Source organism: Falco punctatus, assembly GCF_963210335.1.
Source record: "Falco punctatus genome assembly, chromosome: 6".
NCBI classification, from domain to species: domain Eukaryota; kingdom Metazoa; phylum Chordata; class Aves; order Falconiformes; family Falconidae; genus Falco; species Falco punctatus.
The window spans coordinates 91,724,071-91,748,919 of NC_137585.1; the positions used below are offsets into that span (position 1 = coordinate 91,724,071).

Sequence of the window (24,849 nt, forward strand, 5' to 3'; positions counted from 1 at the left end):
TGTCCAGTTCAGAGATACTCTTACTAAAAAACCTTCCATATAAACATAAGGTAGATGCCAATGTTGATCTCCACTTTTGGAGCGTATGGGTGTATAATAATTCTGTATTATGTGCATGTGTTTATCTAACAGTGAAGGAAGAGAGGTGTATTGATCTAATATGTATCCGGATGCATATATTTTTAATCTAATATATTTAGAAATCACTGAAGTGATTCCTATTCCCCTGGCACTAATGCAGTAAACAGAACTTCTGACCATGTAGCAGTGCCTTGTAATCTGTACAAATTTTTGCCAACTTGAAACTAGATATTTGTGATGTATTTATGTTTCCATTTCACTGGTTTGTGAGGTACTGGTGTATTGAGGTGTGCTTCTTGAATATTCTAATAGCTACTGGCACTGTACTCAGCTTTTTTGTATTTTTTTGTGGGAAAACCTCATTTTATAATTTAAAATTGAATGGAAATGCATTTGAAGTTAAAAGACAGCATAGTCAGATACCAGCTCACACTTTAGGGGCAGAGAACGTGTGGGAACTGGTGGTGGTTGCTTCTGTTTCAGAGATGTGTTTGCCGGAATTAATATTTTTAGAGTCCTGTACAATTCTGCTTGCCTTAGGCTGAGTGGTGTGAAATGTAATTGAACTAACGACTCACTGTGGTGAGATCATTTTTAACAATGTAGTGGGCTTCTTATTGTACAATACTATGGCATGTATTTGCCCTTTTTTCTGCAGTGATGCTGCCTATTTTTGTGTTCTGTTTTAGTCTTGTCTGTCAAGCACCCACGCCACACCTTCATATCCCTCCTAAAATCCTCTTCTATATCTGTAAGATACACAGTTTTCATTTACTAGTTACCCTTGATTTTGTCTTGTTTGTGTTAAATTTGTCGTCTTTGTGGTGCAGATCACGTATGATTCTGTTATTATAATGACTCCTATGTGCAATCCTACATACACACATTTTAACTTGTATTACTCAGAATTTTCTTCTGTGGCCCTCATAGTGTAGTCCAACATAATATAAATATTTCTATTTATTTATTTAATGACAGTTGAAGAACAGTAAATGTAAAAAGGAACTTGCTTATATTCTTAAAGGCAGTCAATGACTGTGATCGACATAGCCTTTAAAACCTGACTTAATCTCTTTGACTAATTCCTAGGCTACATTTTCTCTTTGTTCTGAAGTACTGCTTCATTGAATCTCACTTTCTAATGAATGAGCTTTTAACACTTAATGTGTAGTTCTTGAGGATTTATTTAACTTTATAAAGGAAAGTCATGTTGTCAGGAAACGACTTTCAAGTCTGAAAGCTTTTCTTAAATGCTTATTTCAGATAAGGACCTGATGTAAGCTTATTGATGCATTGTGGTCATTATGATTTCTAATTTTTTTGGTCTTTTACAATAAATGAGTACTATTTTAAATCGATTTATGGATGTTTTATTGGAAGATAAGTAATCAGTAAAATCATATTATGCCATTAACCCTAGAAATCCTACTTCTCCTTCTAGTGTTCAGAATACGGAGGATAGATAGGCAGGGAAAGGAAGAAGTGTTACAAAAAAAGAGAAAATAATAGTTCCTTCTTAGTTTTTTGGGGCACATTTCTTTTCAGAGTACCTTATTCCTGAAATAATGTTTTTGAAGTGATAAATTTGGTGATACAGGATTATTTTTTTAAAAAAAGTTTCTTGCATAAACCCATTAAGTTACTTCCTCCCTGCAACCTCTTAAATAAGATGGATTTCTATTGTCGGAACCAAGGGGTAGCTCAGGTGAAATCAATACTGTAAGTGGGTACAGTTGAATGCAGGTGTTGTTGGGCTAGCTTTTAGAAAAAAGCTGGTGAAATTATGTTTGAATGTATGTTACACAGTAATTTTAGATAACAAATCATTATCACTCAGACAGTGACACTTTTAGGTAGAATTTGGATGATTGTTAGCGGCTGATCTTTGTGGCCTATGGAGCTGTAGTCTTATTTTTTTGAGCCTTCTGTTCTGGTAAGCCAAGACACAAGCATAAGTAAAGGTACATTACAAATACTGCTTTCTTTTTTTAACCACACAGTTTTGTCAATACACACATGATTAATAATTTAATGATGTAATGGAAAATAGCTTTTTACTCCCTTAAAACCACTTTCTTTGTAATATATGCAACTTCAGAAAAGTGCTTCAGAAATCCTCATTTTTTTACATAATATTTTAGTCAAACTAAGCTCTCATAGTCAAGGAAGGATCGCTCTGCTTTTTTTTTTTTTTTAATAGAAGGCAATTATTGAAAACTAGCCTTTTAATTACACTGATAGCTGGTGGCACACTGAGCATTTTATATAACAAAATGATGATGACTTCTTAGGGCTTATTGATTCTTCATTGCAGGTATAAGATGAAATAGGAAAAGAGGTTGTGGAATGATGGTATACCATGGCCATCCACGAAATAGTGAAATAACAGCTAGCAGTATTGGTGATTGGATTATGACAAAGTAGTTGCATGGCTAAAACTGGACATCAGTGAAGCAGAAGTCAAAATAATACAGAAGCTATTGAGGGCAAGAAAATTACCTTCTGCTGTAGTTGTGGCACTTGACAGCCATATCTTTCTACGGTGGTATAGATGGTATGAATAAAAGATCTCTGTATAAAAGGTCTCCATGTCACACTCGAGGTATAGCTGAACTCCTGCAGTGTGAAAATCTAAGCCTTGGCACAGGAATTGCTTCATTGGTTGGTTGTCTTTTAGCATCAAGCCCAATAACTTTCTTGTCTGTGGTTTTTGCCTTCATTTAGCCTGTCTTTCCCTCTTAGCCCCTTCACTACTACTGTGTAATTGTTCAAAATTATGTATTTTCTATGTAGAAACTGTGGATCTGAGATTATATACGCAAGACTTTTTACCTTTCTTAGAAGTACTGTCAATTTTTGGACGAGCGTGAATTTTTCTTTTTTCCCCTCGTCAAAATTAACTGATTCTGAACCATTAGTTGAAGGACGTCACGTAAATGGCTTTGTCTGTGTGTGCATGATAATTGCATGCTGGAGAAATTTGAAATAAATAGCTATCTAAATATGAGATCAAAATGAGTCCAAGTTGTAGCTGTATAGCATTCAGAATATATCTCTGAACAGTACTGTTTATGAACTAAATTTCAAAATACCATATCATGCAAAATGTTGAATTTTTGTTTAGAAAAGTATTCCCGAGTGGAATTTTTTTTAAAAAATTCTTTTATATTTACAGAGAAACTGAGCCATACAAATATCTTTAAAAGGTTGCACTTCTTTAAGGCTATTTATTTTCTAAAAAAGAGGACTTGAATATTTTTGACAAATATACACATGGTGTTACTCTAACCAACGGCCATGCAACATATATCTTACATAATGATGAACTTGAATATACAAGACCTACCCTATATAACATATATATTGAAAATGTACAGTCTCGCCAATAGTTAAAAAAAGTTTTTCTTATTTGGCAGTATTTTTCTACAATTTGTTCAAATATTCCGCTTGATGTGTTTTGGTGAATACTGAAATCTAGTCAGTGACAACCTGAGGTACTAAACATTTCTGCCTTACTTCGTTGTCTTCAAAGGTAATCTTTTTGTTCCTTTTAGGCTCTATCCATGAGTTGTGTATTACAGCATTATTTGGCATGGGGTCTGCTTCCACTATTGAAACAACTCGCTTTTTCATCTTACTTTTCAGAACTTTCTGAAACTTTTGCCTTGTGAATGCATAAAGTAGAGGGTGAAATATAGTTGTTCCGTATGCCATTACTAGAAAACATAATCGCAACTTTACCAAAAGGTCACTTGGGCCTAAACATAAGATGGTGGTGTTTAAAACAGAGATGGGTGTCCAGCAGAGAAGGAATGTTGAGATAATCAAGAGGGACATTCTGAAGACTCTCTTTTGCCGTTCTCGTCTCTCCCGGTGCCGTTTTACAGCTCTGCGTAGAGCAATTATGACAGACACAGAAGTCCTTACACCAAAGACGACGTTTCTTCCTCCACTGCTGTGGGACACGTCTGTAGTCTCATGCTGAGTGGTCAAAGAAATGGTTTTTTTCTTTCTAGCTTTCTTCTTTTGTCCCGTTGTAAATCTTGTACCAATCCGAATATTTAGAGCCTGGAGTATTTTGGTGTATGTAATTAGCATTACTATAACAGTGAAGAAAAAGATAGGAATCTGAACAAGAAGGTGGTAGTACATTCCTAGCTCAGTGTGGTATTCATTTGTACTCACGCACAAAAGTGTCTTATTTTCCCAAGTACTTGCGCTTTGAAGACTGAAAAAGTTGACTTCAATGAAAGGAATCAGGAAGGAAAAAAGTGAGATGATCCATATTGATGTCATTAATATCACAGCCCTTCCCATGGTCAGAATTCGATTGGCAGGTTTTACGGAGATGTCGTATCGGTCCAAAGTGATAGCAAAGACATTGATTGCAGTTGAAACGCTTGCAAAAGAGACACAAGCCTCGTGGAAGCAGCAGATGAGAGCAGTGTTACTCTCCAGTGAAAGCAGAAGGATAACTATAGTTAGAGGAATACATCCCACACAAATTATTACATCAAGTACATGAAGGTTCATTGTAATTATGTTACTGACAGAATTGATTAAGTTGGATTTCATACAGTAAAGTACCAGCACGGTGAGGTTGCTGCCAAGTCCCAAAACAATTTCTAACATCAAAAATCCAGTGAGAGAAACTTGAAAGCTTAATGGATATGACAGTGGTCGGTACATGTTGGTGTCGATGTCATCAATGGCATCTCGAACTGTAATGTTAGATTCAGACTGCATGTTGACTTCCAGAATGGGGGAGAAACACATTCTTTTGTTGCAGTTGTTTTTTCTCCTGAAAGGTGAAATAAAATATGGAACTATTTGATTTCTTTTTTTTTTAACACTTATTGTAGATAACTGTTGGGGAAGGAGGAGGGAGGAAAAGCATCTATTCTTATCAAACTCTTCATTTACTGTATGTTTAGAGCTTTAGTTGGCATGGACTCAAAAGCCTGAGGATCTAGAATAAGGCCTTTCCTTTTTAAAGGAAAGCAGGATTTGGTTAAACAAAACAAACCCCCAAAAACCCCAAAAGAAAACAAAGTGAAAAGCTTCCACTTAGGGATACAGGGCTTTATGGTGATGTGGTTTTTACAAAGGGCCCATTTGTTGAATAAACTGTGCTTGTGCATTGCCTTTGTATTGTGCTGAGGGTCTTTTTAGAAGAATGTTGTTAAGTATTAACAAATTCCTACTCAAGATCATTTTAAAAAGGCTCTTGTGGAAAAAGAAAGTGATAGGAACATGGAGCACTGTTGCTTATGTATCATACAAATAACATTTAAATTATTTATGGCAATTTAGCAGCCTCTTATGGAGAGTATGCAATAGTCTTGTGGGCTGAAACAAAGTTCTGTAATTGAGCAAATTTTTACAGAGCTTCAAGACTACTGTTCACTTTTGTCTTGTGTGCATCTACATGTATGAAACCACTGCAACAATTTTGTGGTATATAATTTCTAATGCAAAACTTGTATGGGTTTGAGGGAGTAGAGTTTGTTATGGAAATACTACATTTTCTTTTTCTGATTTGAGTATTTAGTTTCTTCAGGAAATCAGTGCCTACATGGAATGTAAGAGTATTTAGTTTTATTCTAGAATAGATTTAAGGGAATAATTTTAGAAAATAATACTTAAAAAGAAAACGGTATCTATCTTTTTTTTTTAATGTATACATATTTATATATATACAAACTGCACTTAAATTCAACAGATTTCTGTAAGTAGCATGTTTGTCTTGGGAACAAATGAGGTTCAAAAAAAGTAGCATTAATTACATCTAGGAGGTTGTTTTTTTTTTTGGTGGTTCATCTGCTTTGTTTTACACATGCCAGCAGGTTGTAAATGTAGTATCTGCATGTAATACCTGATTTTTGTATTACTTGTATTGTCAGCCACTTCTTGAGTTTGTAATGAAATGAATAAATAAAAGAGAGGTTACTCAATTTCTTGTTATGATACTTGAGGGCTTTTTTTTTTTTTTTTTTTTTTTGAAAAAGCTTTAAATTTAAGAGGGGATATATTTGGCATGAAAATAAATTTATATGCAGACCTTTGTTCCATTCTGAATACAATTAAAATAGGTAGCACTAAGGTGAACAAAAATGAACTCTTTTTTTAATGAAAGTATGAATTAGGCACACTTGGGATACAATATGCAAATGGATTTCATCTGCTGTTCTGAAAAGCCTCAATTGCACAATACTATTAATTGCAAATTGTATGATGAAAATTCTTGGTATGCTTCAACAGTTATTTCACATGTGCCTCTTAAATATAAAAGACGTAAATTAGAACGTATTAGTCTCAGGTGTGAAATGAAACAAGAAATATTTCAAAAGCTTTGTTTAATTTCTAATTTAGGCAATCTCTATTAGGTTTATATTAACCCTCAGGAATACAATTTCCTCTGTGTACGCTGTCCTGGCTGTGAATGGATTTCAGGAAACCATTCCAAATGCATTACTCGATAAATGGAGTTTTTTGTATTAGCAAAAGCTGGGAGGAAATAAATAGCAGATCTGCTAACATAAATGACAGTCTTAACTCTAACATTATGCCAACTGAAATTTTGTGAAAACGGAAAACTTCAGATGTGCTAAGTCTTATGAATATATTAAACATCACCTTCTTGTTGCATTGATGAGATTTCAGTTAAAGAAAAGCAGAAATGTCAAGGCAGGGAGCTAATTTACAAAATGCATCACCTTTCTGGACAGTGCCTGTTCCCTTGCAAATGCTGAGCAGAGGTGGGGTGCATGCAACCACTGACCTACCTGTTCTCTGTGCCTCAAGGGCCTTTCAGATCATTGCAGCAGCTTGTCATAAACTGATACATGGTGTCATTGACAGATATTTGACATGCACTGTAACCTGGAAACCAAGTGGTAGCTGGGCTCTTATTTCATTCCTTGCAGGCTTTTGTTTTTCTTTTTTTTTTTTTTTTGTTCCAGCAATTCAGCAGCAAAAAATTTTGATTAAACATGGGGACTTCTTAATTGCCTGAGATACTTCTACAGACCAGTGCACATTCTGTGTGTCTGTTCTGAGTTTCAAGCCAGCAATAACAAATAAACCTTCTTTTAAGTGATGTTAATTTCTTTCCCCTGTTGCATTTTGTAGCAGCCTGGTTTTATTTTCCAGATTAAAAAAAAATGGTATTTCTGATCTCTGTGTTCAGAGTATATGTAGACATCCTTTAGTTAATGGTTGCGTATTTCTTTCTGTAATATTCCTGCTCATTACTTTTGAGTGACGGCTTAGTCAAAGAAGTTGCTATACATCATAAAATCCAGTTCATGTGCTTTGAGAGTAAGCATGAATTACCTAATTTGATTTATTTTCATTTAAGGAGAATACATAACAGACCATAAAATTGAGAGGAAAATATCCATTAGTCATTATGACAAATAAGTTATTTAATAAGTAGTATAGAAAAAGCTTGGTTAAAACCTTTTTCAGCTTGCTGGTGAAGTATGCATATTCTCCTTTTGGGAATTCATGTTTCATTGTTTCTTCATGCATCAGTAGTTTCCACAATTCTGGTTTTAAATTATAAATCCCTCTTTAAGAAATGCTCACCATTTTAAGAATCAATCATTGCACTCTTCTTTTAATGAAAATCTGAGCAGATGTGTTAGTCTTCCATGTATATTGTTGAAGTGTCATGCACGTAAATGGTAATACAAGTGTGTTCCATGTTTTGTTTCTAATTCCTTTATGTCTTAAGAATACATTTTAGTGATGCATCCTGCTGCTTGTAGGTCATACAGCTAGAAAGATACCCGGTCAACTGCATTCTTCATATTGTCAGTTGTAAAACTGAATTAGTTGCTGCATGCCCTTGTGAAGGGGAGGAAAAAAAAGGTTAAAAGTAGGGCTTACAATTTCACACTAAAGTAATGCAAGAATATAGTTTCTAATATCACTTATTTAATGAATAAAAGATCTCTAAAATTGGATTTTATAGATTACGTTAGAAATCAGTTCTTGTGTTCACTATTTGCTAGTAAAATCCTGTCATTCTTCTGTCAACTTACGTGAATTTAGTTTTTTGGACAAGTTTCCTGTTCTCCAACTAGTGCAGGTTACAAAAAAACCCTGACTAGAAGCAGTAGCTGTTGGATGTAGAGTGTCTGTGACTAGAGCTAGAAAATGTAGTTTTATAGCTCTTGTGAGCAGGTAGTTTGTATACATAGAGCTTTCTTGTCTTATAGTGAGAAATCGAGCAGAACCAATGAGCTTTATAGGAAATATGTTTTTTGTTTAATTTGCACACCATTATAATTTCCTTTCTTGAAATAAAAAATGTTCAGCAAATCCATGTTTTTAATAAACAACTTGAATGTACAGGGTAATAAAAGAAATAAGTTAAAAAAACCCCAAACAACAAAAGGGGGGATTTTTTGAGCAATCGGAGATTAGTTATGTTAGCCAACCTTCATAAAGCAGTAAGTATACACTAATTACAGACTATCTGATTCTTCAAAGAGTAACTGAATAAATCTGTAACATATTTAACTGCCAATATTTGGAAATATTGCTGAGGTAGGAAAAAAATATTCCCAGTTGCATTACGTGGTTTTTTTCCCCCAATACTGTATTAGCTTAAACTGTACTGTCTTTATGTTGCATGAGCAAAACAGGTTCTCAATATTCTACAAGACTTTCATACAAAATAACATTTTTCTACCATTGTGTTTTTAATGGGGAGGGGGGAAATAGCATTTGAATATTTCCTGGTCTCATATATAACAAGATACTAGCGCTTAATGTAAGTTGAATCTGATCTCTTCCCTTTTTTCCTCCAGTTCTTTTTTGTTAAATGTTGCTTATTCTGCATACCATAATAAGGAACAGATCTTACCTCCACTAAAGATTTGATAAATTCTTGATGCAGGTGAAGCAGTTCCAGGTTGGAGGGATTCATTTTGTTCACTTGTTAGCAGAGTAGAAGGGAAAGAGGGTAATAAGCATATCTTCAAAAAATGACCTTAATGAAAATTTGTGCCTGTACTGTGCCATTGTTTCAGCATACTGCTAATGTATACAACTGCTTTAGTTCTGGTTTACAGGCTGCTGCAGTCTCCCACTCTTCCTACGGTAGAATCAATAAGCATCTGAAAATACATAATGAAAGTAATTTAACATACTGAAGGCTTCTTGTCTCCAGAGACACCACTGAGATTCAAGCTTTCTAAAAAAGAAAAGCAATGCTTCTGAGAGGAAAGCTTGCGATGGGCAGCTTTTGCAGAATGACAGCCTACCTTGTCGCTTCTCCTCACTGCAGAGAGATGCAGTGCATTCACTAATTTTGATTGGTCAGTGATGTTGGGCTTAAATTGTGCTTCATATATGGGATTGATGCCCTCCCTCCCCCCGATTTATATAAGGATTCTTTTATAAAAGGACTAAATTTACAAATGATTTATGAATTCTGGAATATATTAAGGGTATGGCAGTTTTATTTTTACCTTTTCACTCTTTACTGTGTGTACACTGGAAACCACATGACACTGAAAAAAAAATATGGGATTAAACGTTTATTACTTAAAAAGCTCCCAAGAATCTATATTTGAATTTGCCTACTTTCCATTTGTGATATTGGTTTTTTTGGTCCTAAGAACATCTCTGAAATGAAGCTACCTCTTTGAGCCATGCTGAATTTCACCTGATATGTTTGTATGCAAGTGAACATTTAGGTCTTGTTTTGAATTAATTACATTCAGGACAAGTTAGTACCCGCATGTATATTAGGAAAATTTTTTTTAGGATTCACAGAGATTATTCAAACCCTTAAAATGGGTTGATAATTTAGTTTATTCATGAATCAGAAATGAATTATTTTTCTGATCCATCACCATGTATAATGTATGTATAGTAGTGCAGTAGTATAGTATAGGTTGTTAATTTTGTTGAAATGTTAACTTCTAAAAAAACCTGGTATGTTCCACGTGAATTTTGCTAGAGACTTCACAGGTTTTTGTAAGGATGTCATGCATGATGTGCTTGACCTTATTTACCAGGGGGCAGGGGCTGTCTTTATTTTAACTTTTTTGTTTTGTAACTTATTTATGAATCTGTTCTATCAGTATAAACGATGCTCATAAACATGTAATGAGGAGTAAGAGAAGGGTAGCCCAATATCTGTTTTGATTAGTAAATAAACCTGAAATAAACCTTGGAAATAAATTCAGTATACAACCCAAAATAGTATTTTTTTAAAATAGGTTTGCCTAAGCAGGTAATTTGAGAATATATGAGTATATATTCAGTAGTTTTCAATTTCAGATAAGTGTGGGGCGTGGGGCTTTTTGTGGTTGTTTTTGGTTTTGTTTTCCTTCTTGATTTTAAAGGTTTTAATTTTTTTTTTTTAAGTTTGATGAAGTACTAAATGTTAAAACATCATTCTTACATAAGCAGCTGTATTAAGATGGCAGTTTTGGTCAAATTTTGATGGGTTCCTCTGTTTTTAAGTTGTTAATGCAATTGTGTAACTCAGATGTCTGCATTTCTTCTCTTTACTTTTTCTCTCAGCATCCATCCATTATATTATTTATCTTTAGGTAAAAGCATACTGTATTTATTTTTTAAAATGATGACATATCTGTCTAGCGTGCTTCCTGTTCCATACTCTTTTACGTTCAGAAAATACCTAAATAAAGATGGCAGAAACTTTGAACAAAGATCATTAGGTACCAGCTGGCTATACTGAGTAGCAACTGATGGAGTCTTCGAGCTGTCTCTGTGTCGTCTGCCTCCCAAGAGCTTGAAACCAGTGATACCAGCATTGCTCTTACGGGTGACGTGATAAAGAGGATTCCTGAAATGAAAGCATAAATACTAATATATTAAAGAGATTTACTTGCTTCACTTTCAGTGTGACTTAGGATAAGTAGGGAAGCCTGTCTAAATTTAAAGAGATGAATCTCCAGCTCCCTGTCTAATTCTTCAGTCTGTGCCTGAGCAAAGATGGAGATACTGGATGAGCTGTACTGTTAGAGGTATACATGGGTGAAGGTAGATATAGCGTGGATATGTGGTTCAAATGCAGGTAGAAGGGTCAAGAGACTTCCTGTATTACAGAATGTGATAATGACAAAGGTTTTATCTGCAAAAAGTGTTTGAGAGGAATGATAAGTAGCTGAGTTGTGAACATATCAAGCTTAAGTTTTCTGGAGAGAAAATCAGGAGAAGCAGCAGTACCATATGGAGGCAATCAGGAGTAGGTGGATGGATAGACATGCTTGCAAGCCATTGCTGTGCAGATGCTAGTTAAGATGGTGTGAACAGATGACATCATCCTCAAAGGGTAGATAGGGAAGAGTGGGCAAAAAGAGCCATGTGCAGACACCCAGCATAGGCAGAGAAATGTGCTCCTCTTATACCTGTTTCTATATCAGTACAGAATGGGAGAGAAAGAATTTGACTGGTTATTTTGGGTTTTAGGGGAGTGAAAAGTGGGATGGAAGGGTAATGAAATTGTAGCAGTATTGGGAAACAGCAGGAGTCTTAAACCAGGGGGCTAGTGATGAAGGGTCTTAGGACTGAGAATGGCAACGAAGGGGAGAGGGAGACCCAGAATGTGACAGAGAATAGAGTTGTGAAAGGTTAAGCCTGCTGGGTCTGATGTGAGGAGAAAATAAATGCAGAGGCAGGAGTGTGGAGCAGAAGGAAGCAGAGGCAGGAGCATGTGAAGAGACTTTGGGTGCACAGAGATAGAGATAATTGCAATTGCCATAGCGTACACCCTGTAGTACTTTAAAATTGAATTCAGGAGTCATTACTGTCTGTTAGAGTATGTTCTTCTGTTTTGCTGAGAGTTGAAAATCCAAAAATTTGGAAGTTGTAGTGTATTTCTTGGTGGTCTTCCGTCTTTTATCTACTGTCTTGCTTTCTACACATAGGAGGTAGTATCCTAGCATTGACAATTAACTGCATTCCGAAACGGTGGTGGGTCATTTGTAGATCCAGAGGTCTGAACGCTGCTCGCTGCTGGTGGGTTGATAAGGTTGCACCAAATGCAGCTTCTTGCACTGCAGTTTTTTAAATAAGCTTACTTTCTTAAAAAGACTCTTTTAGGCTCACAAGGTCTGATAGGCCCAAATTAAGTACTCAATTCTGATGTTTTCTATCAGGAGTCCTTGATTTCAGAGCTTTAATATTCTTTTAATGTGCTTTAAGGTTTAACTTCACATAAACCTATCGCAGACTGTCTTAACATCCAGGTGTCACGGAACAGACACATTCATGAAGATCTTTTTTGGCACAGTTGGGAAACTGTGTCTGCTTACTTACCTTGTTCTCTGTGTTACTCTTTTCTGTTTCTATGATTATCTCCCCTGATAGCTTCAGCATTGCTTTCTGTTTCTTTCTTTGTGCTGCACATCTTGTTACCTAGTTTGAATCTTGCTGCTCATGTAGTGGCTATTTAGAATTCTACTGCTTCTGGGTCTAAAAATGTCATCTGTTGTCATATTTGCAAGAGACATGGGCTCCTAACTCGTACAAATTTTTCAGTGACACAAAATCTCTTTAGAGCTTAAGGCACTTTTGAAAATGAATACTGGATGATTTTGGACATCTTGCCCTGGGATTGTTCTTCAGCATTATTTACATGGTGTGTCTGCACAGTGCCAGCTGGATGGATCCTCCTGTACCTTGCACTTACATACACTGGGCAGGATGATGCCCAATTATAGCATAGCTCTTCTGGATAGTTTATTGTTTGTGTCTGTTCGAGCAGCTTGTGATCCATATCTAAAATGTGTCTCTGACCTCACTGCATCTCAGTTTCCTGAATAGTCTGTTGCAAAGAACTTTGTTAAAATGTTGTTGAAAACCCAGTAATTTTTATAATATCAAGGAAAAATAAACAGTGGATGAGAGTGGTTCAGGAGTTGTACTGATGTGCCTGTGTTATGCTGCATTTGTCAAGGTGTTCTGTTTTACCTGATACTGAAACGATGGCTTGCTGGCCTGGATCATGCTGCAGCATGCTTTTATGTTAAAAACGTGTAAATCTGACTCCTGTTCAGTACACAAGTTTCTAGTTGTAAAGGCTTTTATTATTGTTTAAGAGTGCTGTGCTGAATAGATGACAAATTCTCTGTTAGAATTTGTACATAAGTACCATTCTGACTGATGGTAATGCAGTCTTTTCTTTCTTTTGACACAACTACTTTATTCTCATTTCTCTAATCTATTTAAGGCTATTATTCCTTTTCTGTAGTAAAGACTGACATCCACAAAATTAATTTTCTATTCAGTGTTCTATCATTAATGTTTATTTTCTTTTCCCCCTGGTTGTTGATTGCCATACAACTTGCTTTGTTTTGTTATTTGTATAATGACTTTATTTTAGGTTGGGTTTTGGTTTTTTTGCATTTCTAACTTCCATTTTTCCCTTGCCAGAAAACATTCCTACACATGGGACGTTGTTGATCTCAGTTTCGCCATTTTAGAATTACCTCCGTAGACTTAAAAAAACTTGGGTTTTCCAGCTTAATTATATAACATTTCCTTGTGCTGCCTCTTGTACTTGCAAAGTTGTACACCTTTGGAAGCAACACAATGACAAGTATTTTAAAATACATATTTTATATATATATAAACCATATATTATGTGTAATAATATTTTATATTGTTTATAGCTTTGTGTGTATAATGAATATATGTGCATTTTCAAGATGCGGAGTTAGTGTTTGCATAGCAGCTCAAGTAGAAAAAAATTACCTACTTATGCTACGATTTAGGAATGTCTTAGAAGATTCATTTGGTTTTGTGTAATTGACAGGCATAGGTTATTTGTTCAGTAGTATTTCATGTTAGTTCAACTATTGACCTTTTCAGCACTGGAAGTTCCTGTACTCATGAGGATATGTGTAAGTTCCAGAATGCCCTTTAGCAATTAATACTGAAACTGCATCTCATTTTGGTTTTGCACAATGAGGTGACACCAAAGAAGAATTACAGAACCGGTGCTAGTTATCACTCATATATATAGGGTAGGCATTCTTTACATATTGTAACAGTGAATTTGGTTTAGTGTTGTAGCTAAATCATGGTCCTTGTCATTACTGCACAATTATTTAAGCATCTTCGTTTTTTGTTTGTATTTTTTTTAACTGACTATCAGTTATCCTCAAGAGGGAAGTATGGCTGGTAAATATAGTAGTAATTTGAATAACATCAGTCTGGCTCCTGCTTTTCTCCATGAAGGTGGTTTGACCTCTTGTATAAACATTCACAATAAATGATGCTGTGCCTTGTAGTTGTTATTGGCAACTTAAAAAAAAATTAAAGTCACTGTAAATTCCAAGATAATTTTTTTGGTTTTCTTTAAAAATTGCAATATTTCTGTGAATTTAGTTTTTCCTTCATTAAAACTGTACTTTGGGTACTCTGAGAATTTGAGAGTTTTTTGCTTTTATGAAATACTCTTAGTTCCAAATTGACAGTTGCTACTGAATTTTAGCAAGGGTTTTTATTATTATGGAAAGGCTTTTGGAGCCCTGGCATCATGTCTTTTGTATTGTGTTAAGACATAAAAAGAAAAAAACCACCTGCTAATATTGTTTAAGCTTGAGAAAGTGTGTCTGAAAGAATGTTGCTTCCCTAAGTTGAAAAGTAGTTTAGCACCACAGCTAAACATTGCTGAAGCTGGAGTGCTGACTTTGTGGCTGTAGAATGAGGAAATAATTGCCTTGTGGTCTAAAGCCCCAGGCGGTTGCTTACCTTGCTTTCATCAAAATAATTTGCGTGTTGGAAGAAGTTTTCAGTGTTACTCCCTGCTGCCTGGGTTGCTGTGTTGCCTAGCATCTGTAGCTAGTCTAGAGCCTAGACTGTCTTCTAGACACATCAAGCTCATGGCAGCGCTGTGCTGGGTGCATGGCAGAACGGCATCAATATACATGTTTCAGGAAGCTTTCTGCCTCGCGTATTGTGTGAATTTATACAATATAGTGAATTGGATTCAGAGGTAGCTGAACTTCACATGCGGGGTGTCAGGATTCTCCATCAGCTATCCCTGATGCTATGGAAGCTGTGCCTGGCAAAGTATCTGGGATGGGCAGCAGCAGGAGCATCACTAGTTGCCTTGTTACAATCCCGGTGCAGGAGTTCTGTTACACACTTTACTGCTGCAATATCCTTTAAGTGCAATTGCTAATTTAAAACAAAACAGGAAAACAGCAAGATTTTCTCTAGAGTTGTTTATTTGACAGAGATCTTGGGTAGGCTTTGTTTCCAGTAATTTTTACAAATAGGAAGGCAATACGATTTTCTCTTAATTAAGACAAAGTGTTCACATGGCGTGCCTAGTAGCAAGCATTCTTCTGGCTGAAATTGAGACAGAAGTCTTATGATCTTAATTACCCTGTGAGTAAAGAGTGAACACAACATGAATAGCTATCACAACATGAACTGTGTCCCTTTAATTTTGTTAAGATCACCCACAGCGTAAGGGTTACCACCAGGATGAGTTTATACGCTGCAGTCTTGCACCGTTAGCCCCTTGGCTAATTTGGTTTGGAAGTGATACAAGAAGCACATGAAAAGGATCCAGTAGGCTTACTACCTTTAAAAATAAGTTAGTGACCACACATGGTAACTGCATGTTTCCATATAACTGCAGTGACAGGACCATACTTCGCCTTCTTCCGACAACAAAATAAAACCTATGGACAGTAGTTAGTTTCCCTACCCCCAGCTGTGAATGACTGCTATAACAGTGGTTATAGCATCTGTCAGGCCCATGTGTTCGGTTCAAATATAGGAATTCATTTACATCTGTCTGATAGCAGTGATATTCCTCACATGATATTCTCAGAATCTGAAACATAACATGCACTACTTTGTGTTTTCTTATCTGGTTTGGTTTTTTTTTTTAAGATAAAGTACTCTGTCTTCCCCTCTTTGCCATTTTAGTTCTTGATTTATTATTTTTACAAGGTTGTTCAGGGAAACTGATAGAAAATCTGTTTATGTAGTGCCATAGAAAGATGTGTGAGAGGAGTTTAAAAGTAATAAGCTATAATGATAAATGTAGGGAAATTGAACTAAGCTAGTGTAGTGTGTTGGCTTCACCATTTACTCTGCTAAAAAGAATATTCATTTGATTGATGTGCTTCTTGATTTAAATTTAGATTTCTGTTGGTATCATCTTTGGTTTATTTTCTTTCTTCCTCTGTTGTTTGGGTGCAGTAGTTTCCATAATTTGTGTTTATAATATAGTTTAATTTTTTTTAATTGATTGTTGAGGAATATCTTTAACTTTCTCAAGAGGATAAATGAAATAGAAATATGATACCCTTGATATTTTCTGGGTTTTTTTAAACATACATGTTGTAGCTCTAGAATCTAAAATAAATACCTAAACTGGCATTAAAATGCATGCATATGCATGCATATGAAGAACTAATTTTATCTATCGAGCTTTCAAATATCAAGAGTTTTTGTGCTTAAACCATAGTTTCAGGGTTTTTTTCCATCTCCTGAAGTATTTTTAACCTCCCTGCATAATTGTTGCATTTGAAATCACTTATTGTAGTACTGAAGCAAACCAGAGCTTGTATGAAAAATGCTTTCATTTGCTGTATATTGGAGGAAGGCTGAGAGCAGTAGTGTCAGTGGTATGTCTGAGGGAGGGAATACTGTTTTGTTTCATATATGGTTAATGCCTGGAAGTGGCTTTGCAGTCATTAGGCTTGAAGCCTAGGTTTTATTTTACTAATAAAATCTTGAGAAATTGAAAGTGGTTGGTGGAGACATTTTTACTATGCTGATGCATGATGAGAAAATACATGTTTATAGAGAAAAAACTTGCCAAATTCTTCAGCAGCCTTCACTGATGATCTACTTAATAAATGAAAACATATAGGTAGAATGAATTGCAGTGATAGGAGCTATAACATGTAGTTGGAGTGGGAAAGGGGGACAATGTTATTTGCATTATTTCCAGTACCTTTCAAAGCGAGAAGCTTCAGTATCACTAGGAGGGCTAGCAATTCTGCAAATTGATACCTATGGTTAGAAGCTCCTGGAGGAACTGTGGAAGATAGAATATAGCAACTGCTACGACCTATCAAGAGGCAAACCATGTGAGTTACTACGTACTGACTCTGCCTGTTACCATGCTGTCTTTCTTAAAGAGAAATTGCAGTTCTGGTACCAGTAGAGGTCCTTTCCAGTCCTCATTCTTTCCACAGTAGATATGGTGCCCAGTCAGAAATTACTCCCCCTGAGAGTTGGATATGGAGGAGAACTTTATTTCTCTTATTAATCACTCAAATTAGTTTTAATGTGAGGAAAGAATGGAGGGAAAGGAGAGCCTGCCCTTTGAAAGTGATTACTATTTTAAGCCTGCTGGTTGTTAGGTTGGAAGTGTTTTTCTTTAAAGTTGTTTTATGTCGTAATACCTTTTCTGCTGTCTTGCTTTCGAAGGAGAAAGAAAAACTCAGCCAGCCCTTCCTGTTAGGTAGGGTAACTTTTTTTCCCCTGCAATTTTTTCATGTATGCTTCAGAAACTTATTTTGCTCACCACCATCAAAAAATTCTAGGTGTCTACCTCTTTACTGGGCTCTTGATAATACCCTGTTTAACCCTCCCACTCTAAAATCTTTAAGCCAGCATTATCACAGTAATCAATACGTACTTTGGTCCAGGGTAGAATACTTCAACAAGAATTTTCCAGTGGTGTTTGAGTACATCTGTGTGTAAGGACTGTATGGCTCTTTGGACTGTCAGTTAAATGCATACCTTGATGAATATTACAGGCTGTGATGGTAGCAAGTACTTAATACAGTTTGAGAGGGTATAAAAGCAGCTCTCAATAATATTGAAGCTTGGAGGCAAAGTGTACTCTGGGGCAATAAAGGTTGATATTAGTCACAGAAATTTTGGTTTGCATTCAGTAATCTGAATCTAGAGCAAATTTATATGGGTAGTTAGAGAGAGTATGGATTAACACTGTAACTAAGGATTTTAGCTGCTTGAGCAATGTCCCTGACCACAGTACCTGGGCATTCTGTATCCGCTTCATAGTTTCTCTTCACATCATTCTGTTCTGTAGAAAAAGCGGTCTGGCAACATGGTAGATGCCTAGGGCAGATCTGGAAAGTCTGTCTACTTCATGAATCTGTCCAGTCTCTATAATGCAGGACTAATTTATTTTTGAAAAATGCAGGGACTATATAAATTTTCCACATTCTCTTTGCAGGTCTTTCAGCACAGATTTTTCTATGTCTAACTAGGCTTGACAAAGAAAGTTAAGCCAAGGCAGTGCTTTGGAGTAATAATGAGCAAATTGAGGTTTGAATGGAAAAATAGTTCATGCATTTCAATCTTTCTCTCAGGACATTAATTTTTTTTTTTCCTAAAGTAATGTATTGGCGAAGTCAGAATATAAATTATTTCTTGCACTAACCTTACTTCTGTCTAAATTGCTGTAGGCCTTCAACTGCATTGAAAGGGGGGGGAGCAAAACAAACCCCCAGAACATGCAAATAATTAATGAATGTAAAAAAAAAAATAAATTGATGAAACACTATAGAACTCTCTACTTCATCATCCAGCTTTTCAAAATTAAACAGCCCCCCCCCCCATCTCTAAGGAAGCAGGCCTTGTAGCATACATAGGAGATTATTAAACATAAGACAAAAATATAGAACTGCATTTGGAGAATATGTCACCTGTATTTTGACATCTAGGAGCTGTAGCTCCTAACATCAGCTAGGAAGTTAAATTAAGTGTGAAGATAACTTGCTAAACAAAACCTATAATCGTATAGGACCTAACAGTTGAACAAATCAATATTACAAATAGAACAAACTGATATGGTGCTTTTATGGCTCTTATGTATGGTACATTGGCTTGTGCCATACTGGAAAAACTTTTCATTTATCTATTAGATGCCTTGTATTTTGGTGCATTTCTCCTTCTCTTATCCTTCCCAGTATAAACTGTATCTTACATGTGCTTGAGTTATGGTAGAAGGAAGAAGAAAATATAGTTTAATTTAGGATGAGCCAGGCATGGATTTGGTAGGATGAATTTTTGATGAGAACTAAACGAGTCAGATGCAAAGACAGGGAAGTTGTGAGAATTGCTCCAAGGGTGACTGAGCTGCTCTTCAGAATTATTTATATAAGCTTTCCTTCTTTTCTTAATGAACTTTTGCTGTAAGTGGACAGAGAATGTTGAATGTTGAGTTTCATGGTTGCTTTTGTAGGAAACTGCTAAAAGGTTGACTTGTAAACCTTGCTTTAAGTTTTGGGGTTTAAAAAAAATCTTCAGCAATATCAATATTTCTTCACTTTGGTACCACATTATAATTCCTTTGGGTACAACTGCCATGTATGACAATTTGCTGGATAGCCTCCTATGATCAGCTGGGTACAAAATTACTTTGAGTAGATGTGCACATCAACAGCACAAAGAAATGAGGATGGAAATGGGATTGATCCCAAAAATTCCATAGACCAGCAGCTGCAGAGAGAACTGTGGACTGTAGAGAGTCCACACAAAATTGCTAATCCGTAATTTGAAATCTTTGTTTAAATCTGTGATTACGATGCAAAGTTTATTTGCTCTTTCTGTGCTTGCCTGAAAGCGTCTGTATTTTCAAAGTATGTTTCTAAGACTACTGAGAGCTGCTGGTTGTAGATGCAGAAGAAATGAATTCACCAAATCACTAATCTTTTTAATTTTTTAGATTCTTTTTAGAAAGACATCCAGCTGATATAATTTAATATTCTGTACTTGTGCAGAGTCTTGGCTAATGCATCTGTTGAATGAATAAATAAATAGAAAGAAATGCAGTTTTAATTCTGGCAAAAACTATTTTTATTGCTTGCTTGTAAAATTGGCAGCAATATTCTACTCTGGGACAGCATTATTGGTTAGTGACACAGTGGAATAATAGTAGCAGTTAGAGATAAATTTGAATTTAGCAGAATTTTATAGCTTGGGCTTTTATTTATTATTTTTACGTAATTCAAGCACCTGCAAGATAATGCAAGATGCTGGTTTCTCTTTTGGTAAATATTACACATTCACAGCTTGATGTATAGCTTCTAATCTCCATTGATTACTATTATCTAGCAAGTGCTTGCTAGAGATCAAAGCAGTTTGACACTGAACAGGTCACAGATTGGACCAACCTGTTCTTTGACTGAGGCTCAAGAGAGCAGCCAGGCAGCTACTGTTTTACCCTCTGGACAGAAAAATATTTTTTTTTCTTCATCTGCTTTTTGGCTTTTGACTTCCAGCTGAGTTAGTAATTTATTTATTTGTTTTGGTATTTGAATGATATTTGCACTTTTGGTGAGGAAGTCCTGTTACACTTCTTCTGGGAGGATAAAATAATATCCAAATAGTTTTAATTGCAGTACCCAACTCTTTGCTGTCCAATTTTGCTGGTAAGTACAAGGTTGCTCAAAATGCCTGCTGTGTCCACCTCCCAAGGCCTTCTCAGCACTGTACCCAGTTCCTCTGCCAAATCTGGGGATTTGGGGTGCTGAGTCAGCTGGAACAAGGCATGCTGCGTTGCTCCTAAAAGAAATCTGGAGTTGCTCGACTTACTTAAAACTCTGCTGTCTTCACTGCCGCTGATGAGCAGTGCTGGCTGTGTCTTGCCTTGTTCAGCTGAACAGTGTGTACGAAGTATTTCTTCTACAACTGCTGTAACTATGATACATATACCATAGTTATATTTTGTATGAATGTGTAATATACACATGTGTATATAAAAAAGTATACAATGGCTATAAACCTGACTTTAATTCTCTAGAAGTAGTGTGAATTACACTTTCTTAGCAGAAACAGTGTAATTGTTTCTGTAGAAACAATTAAATCGGTTTCTTAGGCTGTGGTCTTTCTAGCAACCACACACTGAGAAATTGATATATAACACTTTTTTTTCCTCTTCCAGTCTTTCATTGTGACTGAAACTTTCTAATGTCTTTGCAGACTGGAATGGAAATGCAGTTACAAAGTTTTTCTGTGTGAGTTGTCTTGCTTCAGTTGCTTTGTTACAAGTCTTAAGTATCCACTTCATAGAAATTAGCGTATGTCCTTCAGATTTTTCTGGCAGAGGTGACATTACAAGTAATTACAAACAGTAAATTGTTTGTTTCATGCTCTTAATTAACAGAAATCTTGATCCTAGTCTGCCAACACCCAAGAATGAATGAATAAATCTTTGTGCTCATGAAAATCTATTTCTGGTGACATATGTACATTTAACGCTCCAGTATAATTTCATTAAGAGAAATCCCATGATAAATTTAGGGAAAGAAAAAGCAAGTTCAAAAAAGAAGGTAGGTATCCTACTGTCAAACAAATAGTAACAAAGAAAAGACTGTTCCATTCAAGGAATTAAAAAAGTCTGCAAGTAATTCTGCTTGCAGTATTTCAGAATAGGTTCTGATAATTTTGGATTCTTAAAGCAGTAGCTAAAAATGCTGTGAGATCTAAAGATGGGAACTGTAGGTAAGTGCTATTTACTGAAAGGTATTAAAATAATACAGTCTTTTACCGTTTGTGAGCAGTTTTACAAACTGCAACCTTTCATGACGAATGAAAAGCGGTAGAGAAAATGATTTAACTTTCAAGCTTTATGCATCAATATGTTTTTTCAAATATCATGAGAAAGTGCTGTAGCACTTGTGTATGAACGTGGTGCTTGCCTTTCCTTAACTGCTTGAAAGATTACTGTGATTGACTGTGTAAATATCGATAGCTTTAAAGACCTGAGGAAAAATTACGGTGAAAACCAGAATTTATGTAGATTCAAATACTGCAATTTCAAGAGAAGATTTTTAATGGAATGTCCTTTAAGTAGTGTTAAGTAATTTTCCCCTAATAACCCATCACCTCTGCGGAGAAAATGGCAGCCAGGAAATTCCACTACTCCAAAGGATGTTTTACAATTACAATGGTTTGAAAAAATTAACATTGCTTGAAACTCACATAAAATTTATCTTTATTTATTAAATATTAACTTGTTTGAATTGTAGACTGTCCTTCATCATTGCCTACTTTATTCATACTTGAAGAAGGAAACCTCTGCGTTTAAACCATTTTGTTGTGCTTTCCTTTAAAATTGACTGAAAAATTTGTATTTTCTCTACTTTTTAGGGTTTCATTACTTGAACTCATGTTAAAATAAGTACGAGTGAAGAAATGGTGTTGAAGTCATGCTCTCCTTTCTGTTTGTAATCTAGATAAGATCTTTGATAAATCAAAAAATTTGAATTGTTGCACTAGTACCCATAATTATTAGAATGAATTCACTGCTGTCTGCCTTAAGCTGATGCTTATTATAAAAAAATTGCTTTTGTAGTTGAGCATGGTAATATAAGAGATGAAATTATAATTCTGCCATTGTGGATATAATAAACATTGCTCCTATGTGTATTACCCAAGCAAATACTTCTGCCTCTGGTGAAATGTAAAGCACTACTTTGGCTCTCTAGTAAATACCAAGTATTACAAATAGTTCTCTTACCGGTGAGTGTAAAAACTGTGAATAAATCACATCTATGAATGATAGGGTTTTCTTTACATACGTTTAAAGTTTCTATCATACTGTTATGCCAGACTTCCAGTTGCAATAGTTACACATTGAGTTATGCGTAGAGTGATGTGGTTCTCAGGCTGGATTTTGAACCAATTAGAGCATTTTTAAGCCTGGAGAGGTTTTATTTTTAGTCTTGAAGGGAGTTCAATAGGCAAAGGTGTCTTACAGTTTCTACTTCGTGTTTATTATAACTACATTTCTACTTGGACAAATCCTTTTCTCCTTCATTCGTGGACAGATTAAATAAATTGGCAGCTTGTGTAGATACAGGCAGAACACAAAGAAAAGGCAGTTCTGCCTTGGAACGTTACACTGCAGCTCTTTCAGTCACCTGTGAATCACAGCAAATGACACTTTCTTTTTGATCTGAAGCTTTATTTATAAAATAATAGTTTACTGTACTATAGCAGTACAGAAATCAGGGTTATGAGACTGATGCAGAAAGACAGCAGATGGAAAGATGGATTGGTATACGTACCTGTAGAAGGAAAATAGTCACTCTGCTTGAATTCCCTGGATAAATGATCCCACTTGAGAAGACATGAGTGCAGTGATCCCATTCCTAGGGAAATTCTCTGAATTCTTGCTCAGAAAATAACAAGTCATTGAACTCCTCAAGTTTCTGGGCTTGAGCTTCTGTTTCTAGCCTCAGTGTCAGGTTTGAAAGTCTGAGCTGTGAAAATTTTGGCTCATCAGATTCACAAATTGCCAAGTGTTACTTGTTTAAAGCAGGTTGAGGTAGTTGCACCGTGAGTATTATGTAACCTTGCAGTCGGAAAGATCACCCCTCAGGTAGTCGAAGGAGAAGAAGTTGTTTTATATTGCTGTGTTCTGATACATAACAGGTGACCTACTTTTGTACTTTCTACATGGGAACACAAAGAACAACACTGTATTTATATACTTTGAGATCTTCCTACACATTTCTGTGTCCTTTCTTTGTCTTTAGTTTTTCTTTTGTTGTTTCATTTGTTTTTTTCTTTTTCACCCGTTTTTTTCTCTTTCGTCTGTTTTTTTCTTTCGTCCATTTTTTTCTTCCCTTTTTTGAGTTCTGTGCCCAGAAATGAGGCTTAATGAAATAAAACAACTTAATTTTTTTTAATTTGACCACTGTACAAAACGTGCAGAAATTTATATATACCATAATCATAATCATTCATTTTCACATTTCTTTGAAAAGAAAAAGGATTTTTTTACATCTGTGCCTTACATATAACTCTATATTTGACTGAATTTTAGGTTTTGGTATATGTCTCAAATAATTTCTTTGTAAATTCCCTTTTAAGAAACTGTTGGGGTTTTTAATTTAGTTTTTTTTTTTTTCTTGGCAAGGGAGGAACTTGACTCCTGCATAACTGACTGCAAAAAATGTATTATTAAAATTGATAGATACAAAATGCTGTTAACTGTATAGTTTAAATTAGGCTTTTCTCCTTACATCGACCTTTTCTACTTTATAATAAAACATATTATTGTAACAAACTCAGATAGCAGAAAATTTTCAGGCAGTAATGTTTTTCAGATTCATGGCATCTGTTCAGTTGGTATTTATGAAGCACTTTGAGTTACTCGGATGAATGAGGCTATATTGGTGTATGTTTTAGATGGCACTGTTTGAAGGAGCAGCATGTCTAAATAAATGCATCTTGGACTTCTATAAATTTAGTTGTATACAAACTCTCCTAGAGTAAAATAGCCTATGAAAGGCAAAACATAAGCATTAAATTCCTTGGATGTCTTTTATTGGGGAAGCAGGATTGATAAAGGCACAATATGTTGCAGGCTTTATTTCACAGTTCTGCCAACACGAATCCAATCTGAGCTAGATCACAGCTGCTATTCCTGCCAGTCCTCCTCTCTCTCCTGATGGAGCTTGATCAGCTTGCTTTGTTTTTCTGTGTTCTCTTGAAATGAAGACTGTTTAATGATCATTGCTAATGAATTAGCGATGCCCTGTTTTGGGGGCTTTTCTTTATGGAGTGCTTCCCGCCAGCATTAAAACATTCTTTACTGACAGTATAGAGTAAGGTGATAAGGAGAAATAGAGGTGAAGTTGAAGACGGATTGTGATAGGTAGAAATACACAGAGAAAACTAGATGTTCTTACAACAATTGTGCTATTCTTTTTTATCCCTGTTAACACAGTTACTCCTCCTCCGCCCCCTACACAACAGATTTGT

The 24,849-nt window shown here is 35.6% G+C and overlaps 2 protein-coding genes across 4 annotated transcripts in view; one reads left to right on the plus strand and one right to left on the minus strand.

Annotated features, from left to right (window-relative positions):
* Positions 1-24,849, plus strand: part of COG5 (component of oligomeric golgi complex 5) — a 181,922-nt gene that overhangs the window by 27,704 nt on the left and 129,369 nt on the right. The window lies entirely within an intron of this gene.
* Positions 1,695-11,990, minus strand: GPR22 (G protein-coupled receptor 22). 3 transcript variants are annotated; one of them, XM_080392763.1, is made up of 2 exons: positions 8,957-11,990; positions 1,695-7,932 (listed from the first exon to the last, which is right to left on the minus strand). In XM_080392763.1, exon 2 carries the CDS (start codon positions 4,855-4,857, stop codon positions 3,556-3,558), a length of 1,302 nt encoding a protein of 433 aa, XP_080248889.1. In that variant the 5' UTR covers positions 4,858-7,932; positions 8,957-11,990; the 3' UTR covers positions 1,695-3,555. The 3 variants fall into 3 exon arrangements, with proteins under 3 accessions (XP_080248889.1, XP_080248890.1, XP_080248891.1); XM_080392764.1 differs by having other exon boundaries at positions 1,695-4,882; positions 6,867-11,990; XM_080392765.1 differs by having other exon boundaries at positions 1,695-4,882; positions 6,863-11,990.

What these genes read in the sequence shown, in the direction of transcription:
- GPR22 (XM_080392763.1), bottom strand. Translation starts at nt 4,857, where the DNA reads ATGTGTTTCTCCCCCATTCTGGAAGTCAACATGCAGTCTGAATCTAAC.